This window comes from Gallus gallus, chromosome 1, assembly GCF_016699485.2.
Source record: "Gallus gallus isolate bGalGal1 chromosome 1, bGalGal1.mat.broiler.GRCg7b, whole genome shotgun sequence".
NCBI lineage: Eukaryota > Metazoa > Chordata > Aves > Galliformes > Phasianidae > Gallus > Gallus gallus.
In genome coordinates, this window is record NC_052532.1 from 178,927,861 (window position 1) to 178,953,989 (window position 26,129).

The 26,129-nt window shown below is 37.8% G+C and overlaps 1 protein-coding gene across 1 annotated transcript in view; it reads right to left on the reverse strand.

Annotated features, from left to right (window-relative positions):
* The window catches only part of ZMYM2 (zinc finger MYM-type containing 2), a 94,260-nt gene that overhangs the window by 29,381 nt on the left and 38,750 nt on the right, over positions 1–26,129 (reverse strand). The window contains 4 exon segments of the mRNA XM_040649623.2: positions 8,541–8,691; positions 9,269–9,385; positions 14,990–15,105; positions 15,908–16,058. Of these exon segments, the coding sequence (XP_040505557.1) occupies positions 8,541–8,691; positions 9,269–9,385; positions 14,990–15,105; positions 15,908–16,058 (535 nt within the window).

A 26,129-nucleotide genomic window follows, 5' to 3' on the forward strand; every position in this document is an offset into this window, starting at 1 on the left:
CAATATTCTATGAGAAATCACTTAAACACCATTTTATGATGTCTCTCCAACTCAAAATTTGTACCAGACATGAAAGAAGTTGCTAGTGTCTGCTAAATCAACATAACACGTCCTCAACTAGGCTACTAAAATCATGACTGCCAAACAAAATCCAGACCCAAATCCACCCTTTATTTGAACTCTAGACTTCAGTTTCCCACAACTAACAGGAGAGATTAAGCATCTGAGCATGTGCAATACAGATTAATGGCAGGATGATACAGTAGTTCTACCAATCCTTCACCTCAGACAAGCTAAATGTCAATAGAGCTTCCTCAGATCTTTCAGGTGCAGCCCTACAGAGTTATTCATGGCAGAAAACATGCTTCACTTGACTGCCTGCAGACTACCACAAGCAAGCTACCAGGAACCTGGTCCTATTCTGCCAGTGGCAGCTACTTGAATCACTGCAAGTTCACTACACTCACACCAAGAAGCTGTGAAATAGAATTACTTCCAGACTCTTTACCAGCCCCTTGTTATCTCAAGGAATAACATTTTTTATACAATGTAAATGTTCCTTCCCAAAAGTAAATAGTTTTTTTTTTCCATACAAAGGCTGTATTTAGATTACCTTCAAGCAACATAGCAGACTCACTGTTATCTCATCCTGTAACAACATCAACTGCTATCCATAACCACTTCATCTAGATATGAATAACAATGTGCCTGCAATACCAGAAGCAAGGCCTTGACAAACTCTGAAGCTGTGTTCCATCCATGTCATTATGTTGCCTTCCTCTCTACTGATTTGAGTTCAATAGCCATCTCCTCCATACCCTTGTTTCTACCACCCCCAGTCTCTGTCTTCACAATAACCATCACTATCCTTATGAAAAGAGATGCAAAACATCCAGCATTGGGTCTTGCTGGGATTATCATTAAAATAGCCTCCATTCTCTCTGTCTAACAGGGAGGTTGTGAATTCTGCTTCCTTCCATGTTTTCTGCTAAAGAATACTTTATTACTTTACCATGCAAATACAGCTCAATTTCTACATATTCTAAATTCATCCTCGTCAGTATTTCAGATCTTGAGATCTTCTCTTTCTCTTCCTTCCTGCCCCCAATTCAGTTACTCAGTTTCTGCTTGCTCTTAAAGCTTTCTAAATTTATTATTCTCTCAGGTTAACAAGAAGCATATTTATCAGCTTTCCTCCTCTTGTGCTTGTAATTTCAGCACCTTCAGTTGCCATCATCTCATATTTGCAATAGCCAATGTTGTCTTTGTATAAAGAACTGTCTGAAACCTCTCCAAAGACATAACAGTGGAATTAATACTGAAGAAAGCAAATCTAATGGAGATCTGTCAAACAACAGATAAGGTTTCACATTTCACTTTTATATTTTTACCATGTTAGAAATTAGCCCTACATGAACTAAAAATTCCAGATTCAGCAAACCTGTACTCAAAATTCAAACAGTAATCGATGTTCTTCTACAGACAGACAGAAGATAAACATAATAACCTCCTCTTTAGTGCATCTCAAGCACTCAACATTTTCAGCTGTAGGAATGCTGTCAGAAGTATCAAAATCCACAGTAATATGTACAAATTGTAAAGTAATTCCAGAAGATACATATACAACCAAGCTCTAATTGCAAACTACATCCACACAGCCAGGTTCTTCCACTCACAGCATCCCACAAAAACCGACTCTTCAGCTTTTCTGCATGCATTTGTCTGGAAAGCATGGATCTGCTTTCCTTCGGCATAGCCAAGAGCCTTCACTTGCTGCTTCTGCAGTGAGACAGCCTACTAAATATTTCAGAAGGAATTTTCCTGGTTTTAATACGTTCTTTTCTACCTTAACTTCCCCTTTCCCCCTTCAATCTGTGAAAGAGTATCTTACAGTAACAGAATTTGTAATAGTCATCTGCAGTTCAAATATATAATACCAGACTACTAAATAAGAAAACATGGCCTGAACAACTGCACTGAACAACTGCACTGTGCCAATCTCATCTCATTAACAAAAGCTGCCATAGCTCAATTTGATGTAAGGGACATTCTGTAACAACATATTGTACTCTCTCAGGAAAACTGAGGCACCACAAAAACCCTCTGAAGATGGCTTCCATTTGGTACTAACCAACCTGCTTTGCGGAAAAGAATCATTTTCCCTCATTAGCAATGTCTCTTGCAATTGTGTTAACGTACTTTTGAGGATCATAAGTTCTACAGCGTTTCAGATATTTTGCTCCTCATTTGCTCCATTCTGACATGATATTCCAATTCATCAGTGAATAAATCCGCCAAAAAAAGCCAGAAGGAAGCCAATAATTTGGGTTAGTTCCTAGAGAGATTCGTTGTGCATTGCCAAAGGATGCAGTTAAAAGCAAAAGCAAACTCTAACAGAGCTGTCAAAGCTGAAAAGATACCATATTTTAATATGGTAGGCCACTGTCAGAGCTGCAGAGCAGAAGATAACAGCTCTGTGAAGCACAAACCTGAAAGCTTGTCAAAAAAAAATTTTGTTGTGATATAAAATTTTACACATACTAAAAAAAAATCACTTTCTCCTGTCAATACATTGTATACTACTTACCAATCTTTGATAACACTTTATGAGGTCCCTTTGCAAAATAGCATGCAAATAGGAAGTTGCAATTGACAAAAAATGGCCATAAAAATATTTTCTTTCTTAACCACCTTCAAGATTTTCTATGCATGACTTCATACATCAGTATGTCTATAAATAGACAGTTGACAATGTAAACTTAATTTTGGCTGTAATTTCTTAATGTCTAATTTCAGGTAATTTCTTAACTATTTGTGAAACTTTCATATGCAAGCATTTCTAGGTAGTTCAAAACATTGTTTAGGCTCTTCTCAGTATCTGTAGCATTTGCACATAGATCTAAAAATCAACTAAGCATTTAATAACATTTAATGAACTACTCTGCAGAAACGTCTGAAAAGATGCCAAGCCGAAATCCACAGTGCTGTAACTAAATATCTTTCCTAGACATACTAAGATTAGAACTCACAATTTCCTCAATTTTTTTCCACTTGTCAACTCTGCAGTATTTCATAAAGGGCTATATTCTACTTGGATGAAATATTAAATCTTGCAGAATCTTGTATTTTGATGCACGCAATTCCCAGAAACATAGTAGCATACTATCAACATTATTATACCGTTGTTGTCTTCTAGTTGAGCTTTATCTATATTACCCATTTGAAAAGAACTTTCAAGCATCAAATATCTGAGTTACTCCACAGCTTACTGACCCTCTTCCAAGAAGCAGACTATTGCATGTGCATCAGTGTTACTAAAATTAATACTATAAATTATTGAAATGTCTGTGTTATTTAAATCATAGCACTTAGTTCTACAGAAAACATGAATTATATGCCAAATAAGTCTATGAAGAAGAAAGTGATGAAGATGTTCATTGTAAAATATTTACTTTGCTGGACTGCCAAGGACTTCTTTAGGACTGTAGAAAGGATCCTATCTTCAACTGCCTAACATGTGACTATACATACATAAAAATTCACAAGGACCTTAGATCATCCTGTTTTAGCATATATCTCATTTAATTTAGATAGTGCTATTTGGGTATGTCTCTAGTGGCATAACACCAGGATAGTTTAATTCCTTCAGAAAAAAAAAAAAACAGGTTAAACTCTTTTCAACTCATCAGTTCAGGTTGCTCATCTTCCACATGAGCTTCAGACAGAACTAGAGAAAGTATACTGTCCACCACAAAAGAATTAATAACCACCTTTAGCATGAATAATAGGTCAGCTCTAATAATACTTTATTGTGATGGAAATTTCAGCTGTTCACTGCACATATTTTTAAGCATCTCAAAAGATGAATTACAAAACAGAGTTGGAATCAAGCTGCACAGAAACACTGATCCCAGAGACTTCATAGAATGGTCTGGGTTGAAAAGGACTGTAATGATCACCTAGTTTCAACCCTCCTGCTACATACAGGGTTGCCAACTACTAGACTAGGCTGCCCAGAGCCACATCCAGCCTGGCCTTCAATGCCTCCAGGGATGGGGCAATGGGGCATCCAAAACCTCCTTGGGCAACCTGTTCCAGTGTTACCACCCTCTGAGTAAAAAACTTCCTAATATCTAACCTAAACCTCTCCTGTCTCAGTTTAAAACTATTCCCCCTTGTCCTGTCACTATCCACCCATGTGAACAGTTGTTCCCCCTCCTGTTTATACGCTCCCTTCAAGTACTGGAAGGCCACAATGAGGTCTCCCCAGAGCCCTCTCTTCTCCAAGCTAAAAATGCCCTCAACCCTTCCTCATAGGAGAGGTGCTTCAGCCCTCTGATCATCTCAGTGGCCCTCCTCTGGACCTGTTCCAAGAGCTCCATGTCTTACTTATGCTGGGGGCCCCAGGCCTGGACGCAGTACTCCAGGTGGGGCCTCACAAGAGCTGAGTAGAGGGGACAATCACCTCCCTCTCCCTGCTGGCCACCCCTTTTTTTAATGCAGCCCAGAACAGGTGGCCTTCTGGGCTGCAAGCACACACTGCTGGCTCATGTCCAGCTTCTCATCTACCAGGACCCCCAAGTCCTTCTCCGCAGGGCTGCTGTCAAGGAGATCTTCCTGCAATTTGTATAAACACCTGGGATTGACCTGGCCCAAGTGCAACACCTTGCACTTGGCCTTGTTGAACCTCATTAGATGACAACCACCACCCTTCTCCCATCCACCAAAGATGTCACTCCATCATAGAAGGCCACCAGATTGGTCAGGCATGATCTGCCCTTGGTGAAGCCATGCTGGGTGTCTCGGATCACCTCTTTATCTCGAATGTGCCTTAACATAGCTTCTAGGAGGATCTGCTCCATGACCTTCCCAGGCACAGAGGTGAAGCTCACCAGCCTGTAGTTCACTGGGTCTTCCTTTCTCCCTTTCTTAAAAATGGGAATAATGTATCCCTTTTTCCAGTCACTGGGGACTTCACCAGACAGCCATGAGTTTTTCAAATATGATCAAGAGCAGTTTGGCAACCACATCAGCCATCTCTTTCAGAACTCTAGGATGGATATCATCAGGCCCCATGGACTTGTACACGTTCAATTTCATGAGGAGGTCTCAGATGTGTTCCACTGTTACAGTGGGACAGAATCTGCTCCCCACACCCTCACCTAGAGGTTCAGGGTCCTGGCAGACATGGGAAGCCTGATGACCTGTGAAGAAGGAGGCAAAGCACCCATTGAGTACCTCAACTTTTTTCTATTTCTGAGGAAGCCAGCTCTGCATTAACTTTCATCAGAGGGGGAACACTCTCCTTGGCCTGTCTCCTCCTCCCTATGTACCCGTAGAACCCCTTGAAGGTTATCTTTCATATCCCTCATCAAGTTCAGCTCCATCTGCACCTTGGCTTTCCTAATCCCATCTCTACACACACAGACAACAGCCCTGCATTCCTCCCAGGCTACACAAGCCTACTTCCACTTCCTGTACATTTCCCCGTTTTCCCTCAGTTTAAGCTGCAGGTCCTTGTATGCTGTTTAAGCTGCAGGTCCACAGTATGACAGTTGCCTGCCTCCCCTGCTCAACTTCTGCTGGGGGATGGAAAGCCATCGCGCTCTCAGAAGGTTGACCTTAAAGAGCTGCCAGCTCTGTTCCATACCCATGCCCTTAAGGACAGTTTCCTAGAGGAAACTGAGGGTTGAATGTGGATGCCAGGGTTTACCCATTTTGTAAGTGCGTAGAAATAAAGAAGTACATGCATGTGTAAAAAAAAAAAAAAAACTCAAGTCTGAAAAAATACAAGCAGAGAATGATGGCACTTTCAGTACTCCACCAGGTAGACATAAGCAGACAAGTGGTATTTGTGATCTCCCATGAGTTTGCTTGAAGATGAATAAGCACTCTTAAAGGAATTTCAAGATCATCTGTTTAGCTTCTTCTGATTTTACTTAGAGGCCGCCTTCTACAAATACAGATCAGAAATTGGCCAGCATTTTCCCGCTAAGAGTTCAATTTCTTCCAAAAATGCAGTATCTTTTGTGACTTTGGTATTTCTTCTCAAATCACAACACAGCATCTTCTGGTGAAGAACAACAATATGCTCACTGAAATCATCTTTGCTGCTGGAGTTTCTTGAACAGTTTGCAATAACAAAACTAGCATGGGCCACAACTTCTCTGGGTAGCCTGTTTCATGACCTCATGAGTCTCTCACTAAAAAAGCTCCCCATCATCTAATGCAAATCTCCTATTTTTTTGTTTAAAGTCATTCCCCCTTGTCCTATCACTACCTACTTGTGTAAAAAGTTGGTTTCCCTCCTGTTTACAAGCTCCCTTTAAGTACTGGAAGGTCACAATAAGGTCTCCTCGCAGCCTTCTCTTCTCCAGACTGAACAAGCCCAGCTCCCTCAGCCTGCCTTTGTAGGGGAGGTGCTCCAGCCCTCTGATCATCTTAGTGGCCCTCCTCTGGACCCATTTCAATAGCTCCACAATTTTCTTGTGCTGGGGGCCCCAGGTTTGGACACAGTACTCCAGATGGGGCCTCACGAGAGCAGAGTAGATGGGGACAATCCCCTCCCTCTCCCCTCCTGACCACTCCTCTTGATGCAGTCCAGGATGCTGTTGGCCTTCTGGGCTGCAAGTGCGCACTGCTGGCTCATGCCCAGCTTTTTGTCCACCAGGACAACCTAGTCCTTCTCCACAGGGCTGTTCTCAAAAAGTTCTTCTCTGAGTCTGTACACATACCTGGGATTGCTCCAACTCAAGTGCAACAGTCTGCACTTGGCCTTGTCGAATCTCATTAGATTCACATGGGCCCACTCCTCAAGCCTGTCCAGGTCTCTCTGGATGGCATCCCTTCTTTCTGTTGTATCAGCCGCACCTCTCAGTTTGGCATTGTCTGCAAATTTGTTGAGGGTGCATTAGATCCAATCATCTGTGTAATTGATAAAGATGTTAAAGAGCACAGGTCCTCAGACAGACCTGCTGGGTGTGCCACTTGTCACCAGGCTCCACCTGGACATACAGCCATTGACCACAACCCTCCAGTAAATAAGCAGTTTTCCTACAGAAATTGGGGTGTACTTAGTGGCGCTTTTTACTACATTCTCTCTGTTATTCAGTGGTTCTGATAGTCACACCAAGCCAATAAACTCTGTTTTCATGGTAACATTTGATGTATTTGCCCTCAAAGATCATCTCTGCTCTCCAGATGGTAGTTCACCATATGCAAATTCAGGACCAACACTAAGCCTTCCAACAATGGATTCCCCCCATCCAGTAACTGTATTTATGCAGGAGAAAATGTTTCATTCCTTCCCCAAATTTTCCAATAGGAAATACAAATCCCTACTCATTCTAAGCCTCCTCATAAAAAAATGTTTCTATAGAAGAAGTAATGCTGTACAGTTTGGCATTATGAATCTTACTGACTTCATTGTGACAGTTGCTGGGATTTGAAATGAGGAAGTCTAAAGAGTCCACAGTTATGCTGGTGTATTCTGTAATCTACAGGCTCAAAGAAAGTTGCTCTCATATTTGAATATATTCTGTGGAATTGTTATTCACAGAAACAATTTCTAACTAGGTGTTATTAAGTGTTGCAATATACTGTAAAATTGGGCCTTTTGTCCATTTTCCTCTCCAGCTATCACTTTGCAATCCAGAAGAAAAGAATGTAGTGATGGTGAAGACGTCTATGTCACCACCACACTCCATTCAATAGAAACAAAAGATTCCAAACTCCAGAACTATAACTAATATAGGAAGGAAGATGCCTCCAGCCAGACTCCATTCCTCTCCAGACTAACCGGAAGTAAGTAACTTCTTCTACAAGTAAATTGGAAGCTTATTAAATGACAGTGAAAACATTATTGTTCCATTTACTTGAAAAAAAATTACTACATCTTCTCAAGGTGTAGTTAAAGTTTTAAGATCAGGATTAAATACCAGTTATCAAAGGACAACCTTCCTACTTTTGGTGAACTAAGACTATTTTCTGTTTCTATTAAGACAATATTTTGATGCAATTTAAAAAAAATCTATGCCATTTGTGTAGTTTTGTCTTTGTATAGTTTGTTCTCTTTTAGAAAATCCATATAATTAGTCAGGAAAATTACAATGCTACTTCTCAACCCACATCAACAGGCATCATAGAAAAGTTATTTAAAGAATAATTCTAACATTAATGCAGAAAGAATTTCCACTGTTGTATTAAATTTAGAAGATATTAACCAAACAGAAATCTTGGTCTTACTCTGTGTAGGCAGAGTGGGTATAGGCTCTGCTGCATACATTTCAAAACATGCTCTAAGTCTTGAAAAACTCAACAGGTGACCACAAAAGCAGCTCAGATTAATTAAAAGGCACTATACATACACTAATAATAATGAAAATTTCTGATTCAGCCTCAGGTACAACAAAATAAGCTCGTAACTTATACTTTTTAACATTGAATACCGGTACAGTAGGTCAACTGCAATAAGACTACAATGACCTATAGCCCAGGCAAACATACAAGCCAAAAGAACCCCAACTTAAATACATACATACCTTCACTACAAAATGGTCTTTTGATGCCAGAGAAATTCACAGTCTCATGCAGTGTTTTCTCCTCTTGACAGTATTCACAGTACGTAACTATGCAGTGCAGTTTCTTATAATCATCAGAACATGCTCTGCTGCAGAACTGATACACTTTATTCTAAACACAGAATTACAAAGCATCGCAAAGAGGGTTAACATGAAATTTTAAGATCTGGTAAGTGCAATTGCAAATTTTTATGTGCTGTGTAAATAAACATGAAAGCATACAATTAAGATATGGCTTCTAATGCTAAAAATGAGCAATGCTTATTCAATTGCTACAAAGAGTCATCAATTTATATGAAAATGATAAACAGAAAAATATGGCAGTCACTCTTGGCATATTCTCTTCTGATACTTCCGTTTACAGAGCAGCATAACAATAGTCTATTCACACAGCTATTCACTACAATAACCAAAGATAAAAGTAGATTACAAATTTTCGGCTAAGGTGAAAAATTATACTTTTCTTTAAATTCCACAGATGTGTTTTTATTTGTTATCCATATTATTTGTTCATGTAACATGTAATCCAGACGAAAGCTGAATTACATTCTACAGAACCACATATTTTATTAACCTAAAAGTTTCCATGCTTTAAAAAATAGCTATCTAGAAAAACTGTATTGCAGTTACAGGTTTAAACTTTTGTAAACATTTCACCATTCTAAAAATAATAGGGAAAAAAACCTTACCTCCCATTCTAGCACTTCTGGCTTTGAACAAAAAGAACTCTTGCAATAATTGCATTTCAACTGAATATCACCAGGAGACACAAACTGACCATTTGTTGAAGACTGATCACTGAGAGCCTGAAAAACAAAAACATATACATCACTAAAATTAAAGTTACTTTGAAAATGCACTTTTTGATTAAGCCTACACTGTTTGAAAATCTGGGAGTTTATAGATAAGCAAAGCAGCATTTCTAGGCAAAAGCACAGCAGGTTAGTCTTCCTTTTTCTCGTCATCTTAAGTTTTCCACACTTGAGCCTTTACCCTTGCTTTATCCTTGCATTTTAGGTCAATTTCTTTTATCTTATGTTTCTACTGTCTGTTACTTGAGGAAAAAAAGAACACAAAGAAAAAAACCACCGCACCCTCCCCACACTGAACATCTGTTAATCACAAAATGCTTGCCTTATTTTGGTCAAAGAATTTCAGACAAAGGCCTACAAAAATATTTTCAAATCCAAACCAGACTAAAGCAGATAATCACTACCTTCCCTTATATCACTTAAAAAAATAATAACTTTTAAGTAACAGGCTTTTAGTGATAAATCCGCATCTACTCAGATATGAGAGAACTAGCGAATATTCCTAGTCGGCTTCAATGACCATGGCTGGAAGACAGAATCCTTCAAATAGGCAGGCCCTGAACGAATTATAGGTTTTCAGATTGAGAGAAATATTATAGATTTCATATGTAGGAATACAAATTTAATTTTGTAACTTGATAATTCACTTTGTGCATTTCTGCAGCAATCACAGTAGGTAGAGAGTTCTATAGCACTAGTAGTCTTCCAGCAGGTCTTACATATACTTCCCAGACAATCTTTTGTATGTCCCTAGAACGACCAAACACTAGCATATTAGTCATGGAACACTGAAGACAAGGTTTCAGTGATCACGTACACCTGAAAAATCCAGAGTACAAACCTCTTATACACATCTTCTCTGCAAGTTTTCCCATACCATTCTCAACAAGATAAATCTATTAAAAAACAAGATCTCACTATACACATTTGTTACTACCTCTCCACTTCATACCAGTGAAAACAGGAAAAAACTTCTATGAACAGAACACTATGCTTCAAACTGCCACATTACTAAAACTTCATCTCCACTAAGACAAATAAGAGTGGTTATTGACACATACTCTCATGTAAAGAGGCCAATACTGCTGAGTGCTACCTGGCAGTGACAACAGGCACAACAGATGCGCTACTTCTGTATCAGGAGTTTGCAGACACTGAAAGCACATCACCTGTATCCCAATGGTCCACTGCTCCACAGCAACTTTAACACAGTCTAATGCACATATACAGCATTGCCATATTTATCCCTATATCTCCAGCAAACCTCCCTGCAGCTGAGGGAGGCTTACTAGATTTTTGCTGCTCTAATTATGTAGCTTAAGAGCTGTACTAATGCAGGAGTCACAAAGGCATTTTGAGGTCAAGGTCCAACCTGTGTATTTGTGCCTTTGCAGGTTTCCTCACAAAGCAAACGTCATTCTCAACACAGGCTGCCATGTGGATTGCATAATTGCAATGAAAACCCTGTAAGTTCTGATTGAAAACAAAGAGAAATCACAAAGCAAATATACCTACTGTATCCAGTTCATGAATGAAGGAAACATTAAAGAACTTGTAGATGTGACAATCTGTACAAGAATACTGAAGAGAAGGAAAGGAATGAAGATCAAATACAGTAAGTGCTTACCAAAAAAAAAAAAAGAAAATGTATTTTTGATGTCTGTAGTTACTGTTAAATATGGCACCCCAAAGCCCTATCCAGGCGGCTAAAGCATAAAAAATACTGATTTTTGTTATTTTCTTATGTGTGGCACCTCTATCTCCTTTTATTTATTTTCCCAACTGTTTACTGCGGTGAAAATTCAAGCCCTAACTGGTCTAGAGACTGGACTGGCAGCTAAAAAACTAAAGCTGAAGATATGAGAATCACAGATTTTTAGACTGTTTTAAATATTTTAGAATGTTTTAAATACTCTTTAAACAGTCTAAAGAATAAATGTAAGATATCTTAATAACGTAGATAAAATCCGAGTGATTACGTATGGTACTAAAACAGTGTGCGTTGGTTTGTTTTGTGTTTTGTTTTTTAATCATAAATGTGATTTTTTTTTTTAAGGAATCAGTGAAGAACTGAATTCACCTCACTAACAGTTCTTAAACAAGCAAAAATAATTGTTAAACCAAGAGTTAATCATGATGCGATTTAGTATGTCTCCATAAAGTTCCTATGGCACTGCTTACAATTAAGACTGTTTCTGCATAGTGTTTTAATGAGTCAAGATGGCAAGCATGTAGAATTTTCACCATCCTGTCTTCCCCCTAAATTAGAAGACACTTGGAACAGAGACTATCTTTAGGAATTACCTGGAAGCATTGTTACACACACAGAATCACCAAGATAGTAAATTCATTAAAATTTCATTAAAATCTTTCACAGATCCCCGAGCAGCAAGACTTCGTTGATGTTATGCTTTATCAAATACATACTTGAAATCATATCTATGTATGTATGTACATCCCTGAATACAATCTTAAATTCTTGTCCTGAACAGAAAGGGCATGGGAAGAGCCAAGCAAAACTAAAAATCACTGTACAGTCCTTTTCGGGCTTCAATACAACCACTATTAACTGTTCTAATATGTCAGATCACAACTGAAGGTTAGGCAGACACTGTGCAGGAGTGTTCTGAGAAGACCAGTGCAGCAGTACAGCTTCTGGCCTGCCCCTGCCACTCCCTGTCACCCCAGCAGTAAGTGATAGAAGGGTTATTCTTGCTCATAGCAATGCAAAGTTAAACTATGGAAACATTTATGTATGTAAGCATATACGCAGAAGATATAGTAGGCAGTCTAACTGCAGTCATTTTCTTTCTCTAGTTCAAGTAGAAGAACTTTTGAAAGAATCAAACTGTCCATTAACACGAAAGAGAAGCAAATACATACAAGGAATCTTTTATGCAGAAGCGTAAGGTCACCCCATCAGGACTGCACACAAACAAAATTAGATACTAGAAGTTAAATAGGGAAGGAACCAAACATCCTCCTTACCCTCACATACATGGTCCTTCCAAGCTCAGCACGGAGCTCAATTATTTTTATCACAATCAGATTTGGAACATTATTTCTATAACAGGCATGCCAAGCATCAGCAACATGCTTCCACTTCAACAAATTCTTTTTTAAGAGAGAGTAAAAGAAAGTAAGAGATGTAAGGAGTGTAAGGAAGAGCACTTGCAGCCATCACCATGATGGTAATAGAGAGCACGACCCAACTACGAAAACACCGAGTGAGCAACCAGCTACACACACTTATGCACACAAAGAAGTACTTTTAATTCTTACACATACTGGTTCTACAGTTCTTCAAATATATCCACAAACTGAAAAAGAAAAGTTTTAGCAAGAATTTTCTGAAAACTTCCTAAGTTTTGACAAGATAGCTTGCTTCCAAGGCATTTATACTTTTGTAAGACATTTGTACTAAGCCTCCATGTTCACAAGGAATAAATTAGCAGTGTTATGCTTCCTTAACTCCATATCTTCTCCACATCTGTACAAGATCTTGAACTGACCCCCAGTAAAGTTACTGACAGCAAAACTGGGTTAAAACAATACAGCTTTGGAGCAGTTCCGCCCTTGCTCTCCAACACCATCCTCCAACAGGAGCACGAAGAACAAGATACAGTCACACTATTCTACTGCCAACTACTTAACAACAATCACATCAGTCAGACTATTTTCCCTTTCTTTACGCTCTTTATTACAGGAATGAATGCTACTGCAACCTGTCTGCATGGAGGGAAAAACAGATACAGATATAAGTTGCACAACAAGCAGTTTGGCTGAATCTACAAGTATTTTAATAGATTAAAGCAACAATTAGCTAGGAACATAAGATTACACATAAGATAAAATAACCAACCCTAAAACACTGCAACCAAAATTAGGAATTTAAACTTTCCAATCCATCTGTAAACCACAAGGACTAAAACTCTTTGCAGAAGGGAGGCACAGACCTTGAACAGCAATTATTTTGCTTTGAGGATGACTCCTAACAGATGGAAGACTATAGAAAAAGTACCATAGTAAGAAAAATGGATTAATATAATACCAGAAATGTTAAACAAAAGTTATCCACATTAATAAACAATGGAGAATCATGATATATCAGTTATTTTTTCAAAAGATCACTGCAGAAAGTATTTCAGTGTGACTGAATGGAATAAACTAAATTTAGATTCAGCCCCCAGTGTGTCTGGAACTTAGGTATTGGACTTCCCATGAGAACACATGTCCAAAGCTCACAATGCGTTATGCAATTCCCTTTCCACCTAAATACTAAATGAACAGAAGAAGCTCATATGATCAATTCTTAACTAATGGTAAATACATTTTGTTCTTCTAGACACTGGACATATGGAAACTATCAAAAGTTAGAATCTGCTAGACCATCTTTCTGTCCTTGGTCTTACTGAGAACTTATGGACTGTTCTAACTAAACACCCCTACAACATTAGAGAGACAACACACAATGCTGAAACCACATCGGAAGCATTACCAAGGTCTCAGTAAGATCAAGAACCCACAATGCATCAAGAGATTTGCAGTTATATTCAATAATGTTGCCAAATGCTGATTCCTCAGCAAATCTAAGAAGGCCCAGGCTGCATTTGCCATTTGCTACCTTTATTTTTCTCATTCAAATAACACAAACTTTTCATTCTGGGAGCTCTTTGGGCTGCAATCAATTGTAAGACCACAAAGAATGAAACAGAGGTTGAATGAGTTTGCAAGAATAACTGATTTGTCTTTACATACTAAGAATATAAGAACAGTGCTCCATGATGGAGGATAAGGAAACAATTAAGAGATTGGTTTGCAGAAAACTCCAAAATTTAATGACAAATGGGAAATCTCTGTATGGCTGTAACCATCTCTTCACAAGCTGAACAATTATCAATCACACACCAGACATTGTTTTTACATACAGAAGATTAAAACAGTGTCTTTGAAACGTTCACTGATACCCTAGAGATTAATCATTACAATGCATTTTTACATATGCTTTAAATCATATTTAAATAGGACACTTTGAAAAAGCACAACAGCCTCTTACAGTGTGCTTACCAATAGGCTTGCAACACTGGTTTCTGGACATCATTTAAACAGCTAGCTCCATCCACGGAAGTTTAACGACTTAGATCCTACCTTCCATTTCAGAAAGTCACTACTCCCGATGTCACACACCTTTGTTAGGTGTGTATATATATATATATATATATATATATACATATTTATTTATTTATATTTTTGTGACTGTGGTTAGCAGAAACAAGATGAAATGTGTTAATTATCAATGTACAATAGCAAAACTCAGCTCCATATAGAGGTTGAAGTGGGAAAAATAAGGTGGGCAGTGGTAATGGGTTGAGTTCTCTTATAGCATCAAGGAGAAATGCATTATCACCTTTTAGGATATTAGCCAGTGTTATTATGAGACAGTAATTTCAAAAGAAATTCTTACAAGCCATAAGCATCTATGTTAATCAAAAGTCATAAACATGTATATAAAAGCAAATTAGTTTAGTGTGCAAATACTTAACACAAACACGAGTATACAAATATTAAGGGAGGAAAATACTTAATACAACAGCTAACCTGAAATTTAGCTACACAACTGGAACTGCAAAAGTTGTACAGTTTTCCATCAGGCATTGTGGCTTGATACTGAGGTAAAGAGTTTCGTTTACAAAAGTGGCAAATAATTTCCATACCTAAAAGAAAAACGTAGTTTACAAACAAAATTAATACAAAATAGTAATGTAAGAAATACTGGGTTACAGGCCAGCCTTTCAATGTAAAAAGCTAATTTTCTGTTTTCCAGTGAGTTTCTAAGTCACATAACACACAAAAAAATCTTGGAGAGTTTTTTTTTTTTTCTGAATTCTTCCATTAAAACTGAGCACTAAACGTGAAGCAGTACCACCTTCTACAAAACCCAGTAGAGTATTGTGAACTTAAGAGTCTGATGAACCGAGATTAAGTCTCCTTTGTGTATTGAAGAACACAAGTTTTGAACTTACTTATCCATTTCTTTCACCCAAGTTAAACATCTTTCTGAAGAATATCTATACACATAACTACTTCCATCCTTCACCAAGAGACAAAATTTATCAACAACTGTTTGAGGAGATAAAACAGAGTAACCCCAAGACATGAAAATATTACTTTACAAGCATAGTAGCTGCATTGTCATCCTGTGGCAGACTAGAAACACATTGTCTCTTGACCTATTTCTACCCAGAAGCCTTAAAACTGTTGAAGAGTTCCAGAAATCATGCAACAAGGTCAGTGAGGAGAATTACCTTCCATGGGTTCCTCTGCTAGTGTTAAATACTAGCATCTTAAAAACATAAAAAACACCATCTTTTTATAAAATCTACATTTAAAACCTAGAGTCACTAAGCATCTTCACAGAATCATTCTAAAACAAGATAACCCACTCCCGCTGTTCAAATAACAACAAAGCCAGTCTACACTTATCAGTGATGAAAATCTATCATCCTTGTCACTTACTTCGTGATTCTGCATATTTTGGTATGTGTGTGTTCATGCATGCAGTTGAGCAGTATGGCTCCAAATATCCATTAGGTCCTATGAACTGAGTCATGTCAAAAAACCTGCACTGAGCTCTGCAGCCAGTACAAGATGTTAATTTGCCATATTTCTAAAACATAAAACAAAGCAAAACAATTCATTAGTTAAAACTATGTTTGGCTTTTAGTTTTACATTTTAGTATAACAAACACAGAGGAAAACTTATTTACTTCTGCAGTTCTCTCCCCCATCAGAACCTCCCTATATTAACTGACTCTCACAGTCATCTTCTCAAGTGCAGTTGGCACTACGGTTGGGTCTTTCCCTCCTGGAGGGAAAATGGTTAAAATTAAATTTCTGTGTAAAAACAAAAAACAAACACACAAAGTCAGAAAAAATAACAAAATAACCACCCACCACCTACAAACTGTGATCTGTGACAGAAGAGTACGAGTCCTGATGAGTTAGAGAGTTTGAAACGAGAGTTTCTCTCTCTTTGCTGGTGGGACAATGATTGCATGACAAGAAATAGCAGTTTCGCACGATGTAAATAATGGTGATAAACGTGGGGAAAGAGCATTCTATTCTTCACCCAAATACCCTTAATATTACTGAGTATGAGTTAGTTGAAGCTGCTTAATAAAAGCACTCACTGGAGAACTTTTCTAGCTTCTGAAGTCTTTTAGTTCTGGTCTGCCACACAGAAAATACACGCTGCAGAGTTGCTGTGATCCTCATTTGACCCAACGAGGAACTGCAACTCCATGCACCCCACAATACACTGAATTCTGGCATTTCTCAATACGGTAGTCAATCAAGGAAGTTCCCCAGAGAAGGGAATAAATGCTCTATAAAAAGCAAAGAAAAATACCACCAAGCAGAAATACCAGTGGTAAAGCAAGAAGACAAAACTCAGTAATTCTGACCTGCCACTTGCACTATTTACCTATTAGTGAAGCATGCATCTCATGCACCATAAAGACATGTCTAAACACCTTCCTTCGTCAGAGAACTCCTAATTTAAACTATGATGAGTCATATCAGACAAACAGACAGACACCTCATTGAGCATTAGAAAATACTCTACTGACACTTCTTCCACAGAGTGGGTGTAGCACCTTGCAGAGAACAACAGAATTCCAAGATACTACAGCAACTTCAAAATTTGCACATGCCACTTAAATGAAACCTTTACTGTGGATTTTTTCCTAAAAGGAGTCTGTGCCAAGATATCAAGCTTTCACCTATAGGAGAGTATTTTACACAGTTCCAGTATTCTGCCTTCATATCTTGCTTTAATTTTTTGTCTTTAAAAATATACCCAGTACCTGATAATCATTCCATCAGCCACAATACTGGAAAAATTCATACTAGGTACCAAGATCAAAATGCAGCCACTGACCTATGAATTGAAGCTATTCTGCCAATACATGCTTTTCTCCTCTGGCATGCTGAAGAGGCAAAGCCAGAAATTAAGAATGCTTCAAGTTATGTCAGCGAGAATACAGGTGATCACACTTTACATTGAACTTCACTTCTTTGAAAAAGTTCACTGAAAAACAACCGTCGGAAACCTACGTGCATCTATACTCTTAGTATTTCTAGAACAACACGAAATACAAATCTAGCAGTCCCGGTGGAAATATCATAATACAGCTTAACAGATAGAATTCAGGAATATAACCAGAAAACAATATAGAGTTAAGTGGAACCTTCACAAGTTCTCAGTCTGAAATAAAAATCAGACTATGAAAGATGGCAAGACAAAAATACTTTAAAGAAGAGATTATAGTAAGCTAAGCTGCTCACTGCTTACTATGCTTACTTTGGAAGCAGTTGCTTCCAAAGACTTGTCATCATCTTGTTTAAGCTGAACTTCATGTATTTTTATTACTATTGACAGCATTCCCCAAACTTCTATGTCTGAATATTAAAATGAATCAAAAAAAAAGTAGATCAATGCTGTTAAAGAGATTCATGTGCATCTGAAGCTGTTAATTGATCAGCATTATATAGCTGCACTGAAAATATATTTTAATAGTCCTACACAAAGGCTTCCCCGCATACTTCTCATGGTTCTCAGGTACCACTACATTTGTACTCTCACATTCATCACAATAGGTTGACTTTCACCTCTGAGAATCTGCAACATTAACTGCATCTTGTAGGAGAGAATTTGAGAACCCTTTCTCTGAAAGTATTCTCGAAGCTGCAATAACCAATAAGATGATGATTCACTAAAGCTGAGGAGAATCACATAAGCACATAAGGTAGAGGAAGATTCCTGAGGCATGTTTCTGGCCCAGAAGCAAGACAGATCTGCAGTACCAGGAGCAGTATATTGAAGGGTATTACAGATCAACTGTTTGTTGTCTTTTTTAAGATAAAAATTCACTTAACTTCAACAGAAAGACAAACAAAAGGGGATGGCTCTTCACATAACAACATCATAACTTCTTACTGTCATGGATGCTAACACTGTGAGTGTGTTTACTGGGAGTCCTACAAGCACTCAAAAGATTCACTAAAAAGAGAAAACAGGATCCTTTCTTCTTGAAAGTCAGATGTTCAGGAGAAAACATCATCAGCACACTTGTCGTGTTCTCGCTCTTCCCTGAATGCCCACTTCCATGCCCTGCAGGCATCGCAATTCCTGATGTGAACCAGTACACCCGTTCTCATTCTCTTACCATGGAGTATTTTTCTTTCTAATTGAACTTAAATAATTCTTGCCATTCACAAGGAAAAGGGAGTTTAGAAAAGAAAGAAAACTAAGAAAAACAAAGCCGTATCAGTGTCGTTAATATTTCATGGTCATGAGACAAAAAAACTCTATTAGTAGAGAGAGTAACAGAACAAGGAATAGTGAAATCTTTGTTATTGACTAAGTGAAGAGGGGAAGAAACAAAACACAAAACTTCCTGATTTCATTATAAACATCACTGCTTTGTTCCTCACTTCAGCAGCACAGAATCACATAGACAGGAAAGGACTTCTAGAGATCTCCAGAGATCAAGTGCAGTGCCCTGTTCAGTGAAGGTCCAGAGCTAGTTGCTCAGGTCTTGTTCAGTCAAGTTAATCATCTCCAAGGACAGGCATTCCAAAATCATTTTGAAAAACAAAAAACCTCTCTGAAGTATTTCCTCAACCTCATGTATTAAAAACAAATGACAAACAAAAAAACCTCCGCATTTCCTTGTATCTAATCAAACATCCTTTGTTTTAAAATAGTGTCTGTCATCTCTCATCCTTCCACTGTGCATTTCTGTAACAGCCCAATCCCACCTTCTATTTAACCACCCTCAACTCCCTTTAGCCTTCTCAAACCTGAACTCATATCTCAAAGCCTAGCCTCCCTGGCCTTTGAAAACACCTTGGTAGCTTTCCATTGGACCTAATTTAATATGTCAGTATTTTTCTTCATGGAGAATCCAAAACTGGATACCTTGCTCCAGAATCAGTCTCTGAACTACAGACAAGGGGAGAAAAATAAGTTCCCTTGACCTGTTCATCACCCTCTTGCTAATACAGTAATAAGTTGTCTAGTTGTCTACAGAGGCTGTGAAGTTTCCATCCTCTGAGATACTCAGAACTATGGCTTTGGTTCTTGCAACATGTCCCTAGGTGGCCTGTGTTGAACAGAGGGATGGACACAGTTCTCCAGAGGTGTACCCAACTTCAGCCATCCTGTGATTCTGTGGTATTGCCCAGGACACAGCTGGATGACTTTACTGTAAAGGCACACTGCTAATTTCTGTTCAGCCTGTCAATCACAAAACCCAAATCTTTTTCTCCAAAGCTGCTTTCTTGGCAGTCATCTCCCATTCTAGATGAAAGACTGACCTCACCTTGCTTTCTCCATGACACCTCAATGGTGGTAAAAAAAAAAAATGGTAATAGATAAAATCTATGCATTTCAAATTAGTCTCAGTTTCAAAGCTTCAAAGATTGAATGAATTCAGCATCAATCATCATGATAGAGTACTAAGCATTCTCCTTCCATGTACAACTTCCTGCAAATCCAAAAAGCTACATCTCCACGCTTTGCCTATGAGTTTTCACAGTAAACTATGAAAAGTTTAAAAATACCATCCTTAAATGTGCTCAAGAAAATTTAAGTAGAAACACTGTTACCAAATTAGTAAAGAAAATACCACCAAGAAGATTGTTAAGTAGAAAAAGATAAGCTAATAGGCAGAACTTCTAGAAAATGGCAATGATATCCTGAGGGGAAAACTGAAGCCCGAGTACTCCTCTCCCTCACTCATCCATCTAGATTTTAGTTAGATCTCATTAGTTTTTGGCCTCTCACAAAGCATTAAATTTAAATACTGAAATAAACATTCTTACTTTCATTCTTTCATCACGTTTTGTAAACAATCAGACTTCCTATTAGACTTCTAGATCTATTCTACATTATAGAAATCAGGTCTATCTCATGATGTGTCTCATAGTTGGTAATTTCAGGAAAAAAAATAAGAAAAAATACTTCACACAGCTTCCAATTCTTAGGATTCATTAATTCAGCATACATTTAAAATCTTCATTCTATCAGCTAGGACAGCATTCCACTCAAATTGATAGCTACAAAAGTCTATCAAGACAAGAAAATAACTGGGTATATTCCAGAAATAAAGGTACTGCTGCAACAGAAGTGCAAACTTCTGGAAATAAAATTCATTTGGGAGGTGTGTAATTTATGTTCCTACCATTATTAGCAATAATCCTTTCAGAAGTAGTCTTCCTTAATATCTTACTGAAAGGTTCAGGTTTAGAGCTCGCATATATCCTACTTAAAGAAACATCAAGCCCAAGAGTAAGTATCAGAATAACATTACAATTTCACAGCGCTTTAAAAATAAGCCTCACTTCTGTCTGCAACTAAAACTAATTGAAGTCTCCTTTATTGACCTTTTTGGCTGCAAGAGTATCTCAATGAAGGTTATTAGTGCCTAAGATCTAGGCACCTGTGCTATAAGCTATTATTCTCCATTAAGAAGAGCAGTGTTATCTCCTTTACATTCCTTCAGAAGGATGAAGAAAAGCTGCAGTGTAAGAGTGCTCTTGCCATAATCACTCCCATGCAAGGTCCAGGAGATTGAGAACACTAGAAGACCAGCTGATTGCTAGAGTGCTATATAGCAGCACAAAGATTTGTTTAGAGACAGAGGAAGTGCTCTACAATTGAATTCATATGGTCCACATAAGAAAGGTCTGTACATACTGTAGGCTTTATGAAATAACAGTTAAGTATTACAAATGAGATTAAAAATAGGGAAAGCTTCTAGAAAATACTCTGGCGCAGAAACAGAGTCAACTTGTGTTCAAACAGGATGGTAAAGGGTGGAGAAGAGAAAAATTATTTAAGTAGAACAGTACAGCTATTCACTACATGGATTTCTAGGATAATAGAGATTCATTAGTAAGGCAGTCAAGGAAGCAGCAGCTAAACTGCTTCACATTTATTTGAAAGAAGGATGGTCCAGATGGATCCAGAAGCAACACACACATCTAAGAAAAGAACCAGATGTCAGCAGGGTCTGTAACAGCAAAGAAACAAGGAACTATATTATTCATTTTATTCATTCAGTCTTTTGTAATACCACACTCAAACTCTCTAACAAGAACAACTGTAAACTCTTCCCTGCTCCAACTGAAGACTTTAAGATTACAAACACCTCAAAAGCATTCACACAAGCCTGAGAGCAAAGGTTGGAGTACTTGTTTCTACAGCCCTCGAACACCAAGCAATTTGTGTTTCAGCTGAACAAGATGAACAACCAAAAGAACAGCATGTGCAGTAACTTTCCTCCGGCATCACTCACTGCTGGTGCTCCCCTCTCTTTTTGTCAGTTTCATTTCCACTCTCCAAACATTTAAGGAAATCAGAGCTGAAAATCCCTTCTTCCCTTACCTCAAAAAGTTATTGACTAAATGAAAACTTCTCCTGTTTCAGCTCTGTGGTTTGCTTTTTCTCAGCCTTCTTCAACGATCCCAGGTGCTGCAGTACACTGATGTGGCTATTCCCATTCTAACATCAATACCTAAACACATCACCTCCTTGCTTCTTCTCCATAATCACTTCCTGTGCTTCCAGGCAGACCACTTCACAAAATCCTGTTGTAAGTACTTCTCTTCAGAAACATACTTCTGATGCACCTACTTCACTTTATTTACAAAACACGGGAGAGGGGAGAAATATCCTGAGCACTTACTACTAACTTATCTATGTAGTGTGGGTTTTTTTTGTTTTGGTTTTTAATTGAAGAGCAACAGACTTTGCATTTGAAGAAAGACATCTGAAATGGTAAAATAAGGGGTATTAGGATAGGATATCTTCCAGAGCAACTTGATTTGTATCAGACACAAGAAACTGGAGGTGTAAAAACCAAGTGGCCTCAAAAAACTAAAAAACAACAACAAAAAACCCACAAGAAAAAGAAGGACGTGGAAATGACATTAGTCTTTATTTGTCAAGAAATGGTCACTTAAACTATGGGAGATGCAGTAGAAAACATCCAGTTATTTCCATTTGTAGAGGCATACACAGTATCAGATTTGAGATTATTTAAGCTGAGTGATAAGTAAGACAGGAGATTACTTAATACCAGACTAAGTATTACTTGAAGATTAGACACTGGGAGTTTCTCCACTGAGAGGGTGGTGAGGTGCTGGAACAGGCTGCCCGGAGAACCTGCGGATGCCCTGTCCCTGGAGGTGTTTAAGGCCAGGTTGGATGGGGCCCTGAGCAATCTAATCTAGTGGTTTATCTAGCAGCTGGCAACCCTGCTTGCGGCAGGAGGGTGAAAGTTTATGATCCTTGAAGTTTCTTCCAACCCAAGCCATTCTACGATTCTATGCAGTCAGACAGAAGTAGTTTGCAACCTGACAAAGAGGGCCTGCCATTAAATCAGTTTGACTGAAATGGCTGAAACCACAACACTGCCTCTTTGAAGAGACCAGAAATAAATAAAAAAATAATAATAATAAAAAAACCAAACAAATTGAGAAATCAGTATTTCTAGGGGCTGCTCAACCCCAACAGCTACTAGTCTTATCAGCTGTATTTACTGAAACATGGCCATTTGTAACAAGAAGTTAAAGAGCAGTGACAACTGCAGGAAGCAAATTATATAACTTTGTACTAACCAAAAAAAAAAAAAAAAAAAACACCACCAAAACACAAAACCACCCAACCAAACCCTCCCAAAAACAGAAACAGCAGTACAGATCACTCTCAATACCCAGGAAACATGGAAATATCACGATGATGCATGAAACAAGTTAAAAAACCTAAACACTTGACTGTAATACTATGTAACAAGACATTTTAGCAAAGCATTCAGTAAGATTTAAACTAGTAGATATCAGTACCTCCTGTGAGAGTAAATATGAACTTTAATAATAATACAATGGAGAACAGGTATGTATGCAATAGCATACACTGAAGGTTCCTACACCTCTGTACACATAAAGCACATGGAACAAGTTTTAAGGAGACTTTCACAGAATAAATTGTTAGGCAAAGAATAAAATTCAAAGTAAGAAAACACAGCTGCCTACATTGGGTTTTTCCTATTGCTTTTCTGTAAGTGAATAGATAGCTTGAAGGGATGGCACAGATTGGTTAGTCTTGAAGCCCAGTCAAGAAGCCTCCATCTAAACAAGCAAGACAACCCAATATACTTCCATTCAGTGCTGAAGGAAAATTTTCATTGGATAAAAGATGCTGCAAAGCTATTTTTTCTGACAGCACATGAAGACCACTACTTTTAAGAAGCACCCAAAGCAACAAAGTCCAAAGATATTTTAACAACAATTTTAGTTATGGAAACAAGAAAAATAAGAAACAAAGAAAGAAAAAAGTAAAGGAACATTAGTAAAGCATCAAATGCCTTTCATGCCAGAATCAAGAGCACTGGACTGATAAGGCCAGTAAGCAAAGCAGTTAAAGAATACAGCAGGAAGTCAGAAGGTGTTGCTGATAGCAAAAGCTAACTCATGGAACTCACTTGTTCCTTAGAACAAGGTTGTAAGATCCATACCTGCTCGAACAAACCAGAGCACAAACAAGACTGAAAGTACCTTGAAAATGAAGGTGATTATTTTTCTTGGTACAGAGTATCTACAACAGTATCTGGAGCAGAACCACTGAAACAGTGTATGTAACTGCTTTGGTTAATATGTCATCCTTGCAAGCAGATTTGAAGTCTGTTTCAATTTGATGCACACATACTGATTTTTAAAATGGGTAATTTCTTTTTTTAATTATGGGACACCTACTCAAAGACATCGAAGTATGTCAGCATTTGCACAATTTTGTAGGCAATATATTCACCTCCTTGCCAGATACTAATCTCATTTATGTCCAGGGTTGGTTTTTGTTTTCTTTTTGCATCTTTAAGTCCTTATCTCCCTAGATGCCAAGAGCCAGAATCTAAGCTCAATAGCTCAGCTCAGTACAATCAAGTAGCAGTAGTTGTTTTCAGGTTTACAAAAAAAAACAAAAACAAACAAACAAAAAAAACCCCCAATAATAATTAATGAATCTGCTTCCAGTAAGGATTTTCTCTGCCATCATTTTATCTAAACTGCCATAGTGACTGTGTTTTTAGGGAGGAAGGGTTTTAATGTCATTTTCTCTCTTGCTTTTTTTATTTTTAATTTATTTTTAATTAAACAGCTTGACTTGCACTTAGCTGTCTCCATGAACTGCCACTTTACTATCAGGAAACTATCTTGTTCTTGCATATAGTCAGTGATCACTAGTTAGGCTATGACTATCTAAATTCTTGTGGTTTTTTTTTTCCCCTTGAGTTCTTACACAATTTGTGCTCTCCTATTTATTTTCCATAGTAAAAGAAACTTAAGCTCTGGAATTTCATCAGTTGTAGGCAAGAAAAGAGCCATCTCCTACCAGGAAAGCAGAAAACAGCACACAGTATTCAAGATAATTTGTCTCTCAGTTTTAAAGCAGATTCTGAAATAGTACATAGAAAGCTACAGGCATCCATGGCTTTTAACATGATTCAGGCACTTCAGAGAAAGACCTACTCCCCATGGCAGGAAATAAGAGTATTTCCCTGCCTCCCACCAATGCAGTCTAAAGAAGAGGAAAGAAACTCTTCATAAACAATGGATCACTTGCACTCAGTGGCCATTCCAATAGCCACAGTAATTTTTATTATGCACATCTTAAAAAAGAAGAAAAACTGCCCATGGTAAGTTGATAAAAATTGCTTGTTCAAATCATGTAATATTTATTCAAAAAATAGGGATGAGGTATATAGATAGGTACAAGTAATAAAAACCAGTTTTTGTTTATTGCTGCAACAAAAGTAAAGCATAGTGATAGTCTTATGACATTTACAATATAAACTGCTTAACACAAAGCTCATACCAGCAAAACCTATTTATTTTACAGTAAGGTAAGAAAACATTTGCTGAAACTTACGTGACACACAGTAACAAGTTGTATAGCACAACACTGTAATCAAATGACATCAACTTTTCCTACATTATTGACTCCAGTGTTTATTTCAGTATGTAACAGCAACACTCCCATATGCTCTCCTTCCCTTAACAGCCATATTTAAATCAAAGATTTCCATGTTACTACTGAAGAAAGAAACCTATAATTTACCCATCACGGCCCAATGAGTTTTCAGTGACGTTTTCCAAAATCTAAATTCCTTTTCAAAAACAGAATTCCTTGAATACATTCAGTTCAAAAACCTTAATGAAAATGGAAGCTTAAATGAACCTCGCTAGACAACTAGTTACTTTGAAAAACTAACTGCTGCATCCTGAGCAACTTCGACACCTACAACAACATACTAAAAAAGCTCCTAATTCAAAATTAGTTTTCTTAAAAACACCCCCAAAATCTCACGCTCTGTGAGCATCTGAAATCTACCAGTGATTAATTACATTTAATCACCAGTCCAAACAAGATGTACATAATCACTAGACTTAAGCTTCTCACAGCCTGTTACAGTTTCCCAGCACCAAGAAAAAAAATATGAAGAACTTGTTTGAATAAAGCCCCCTGTCAGGACTGAATGCACCAAAACAGTGCGCGTTTCTGAATTTTAAAGCTTCTCTTAAGGATCCGCACAATAATGGGCAATTTCCTCCACTACTTACGAAGATTCCAATGTTCTGCAAACTGTTCCTCTTCCCCAAATCAAACTAGAATATA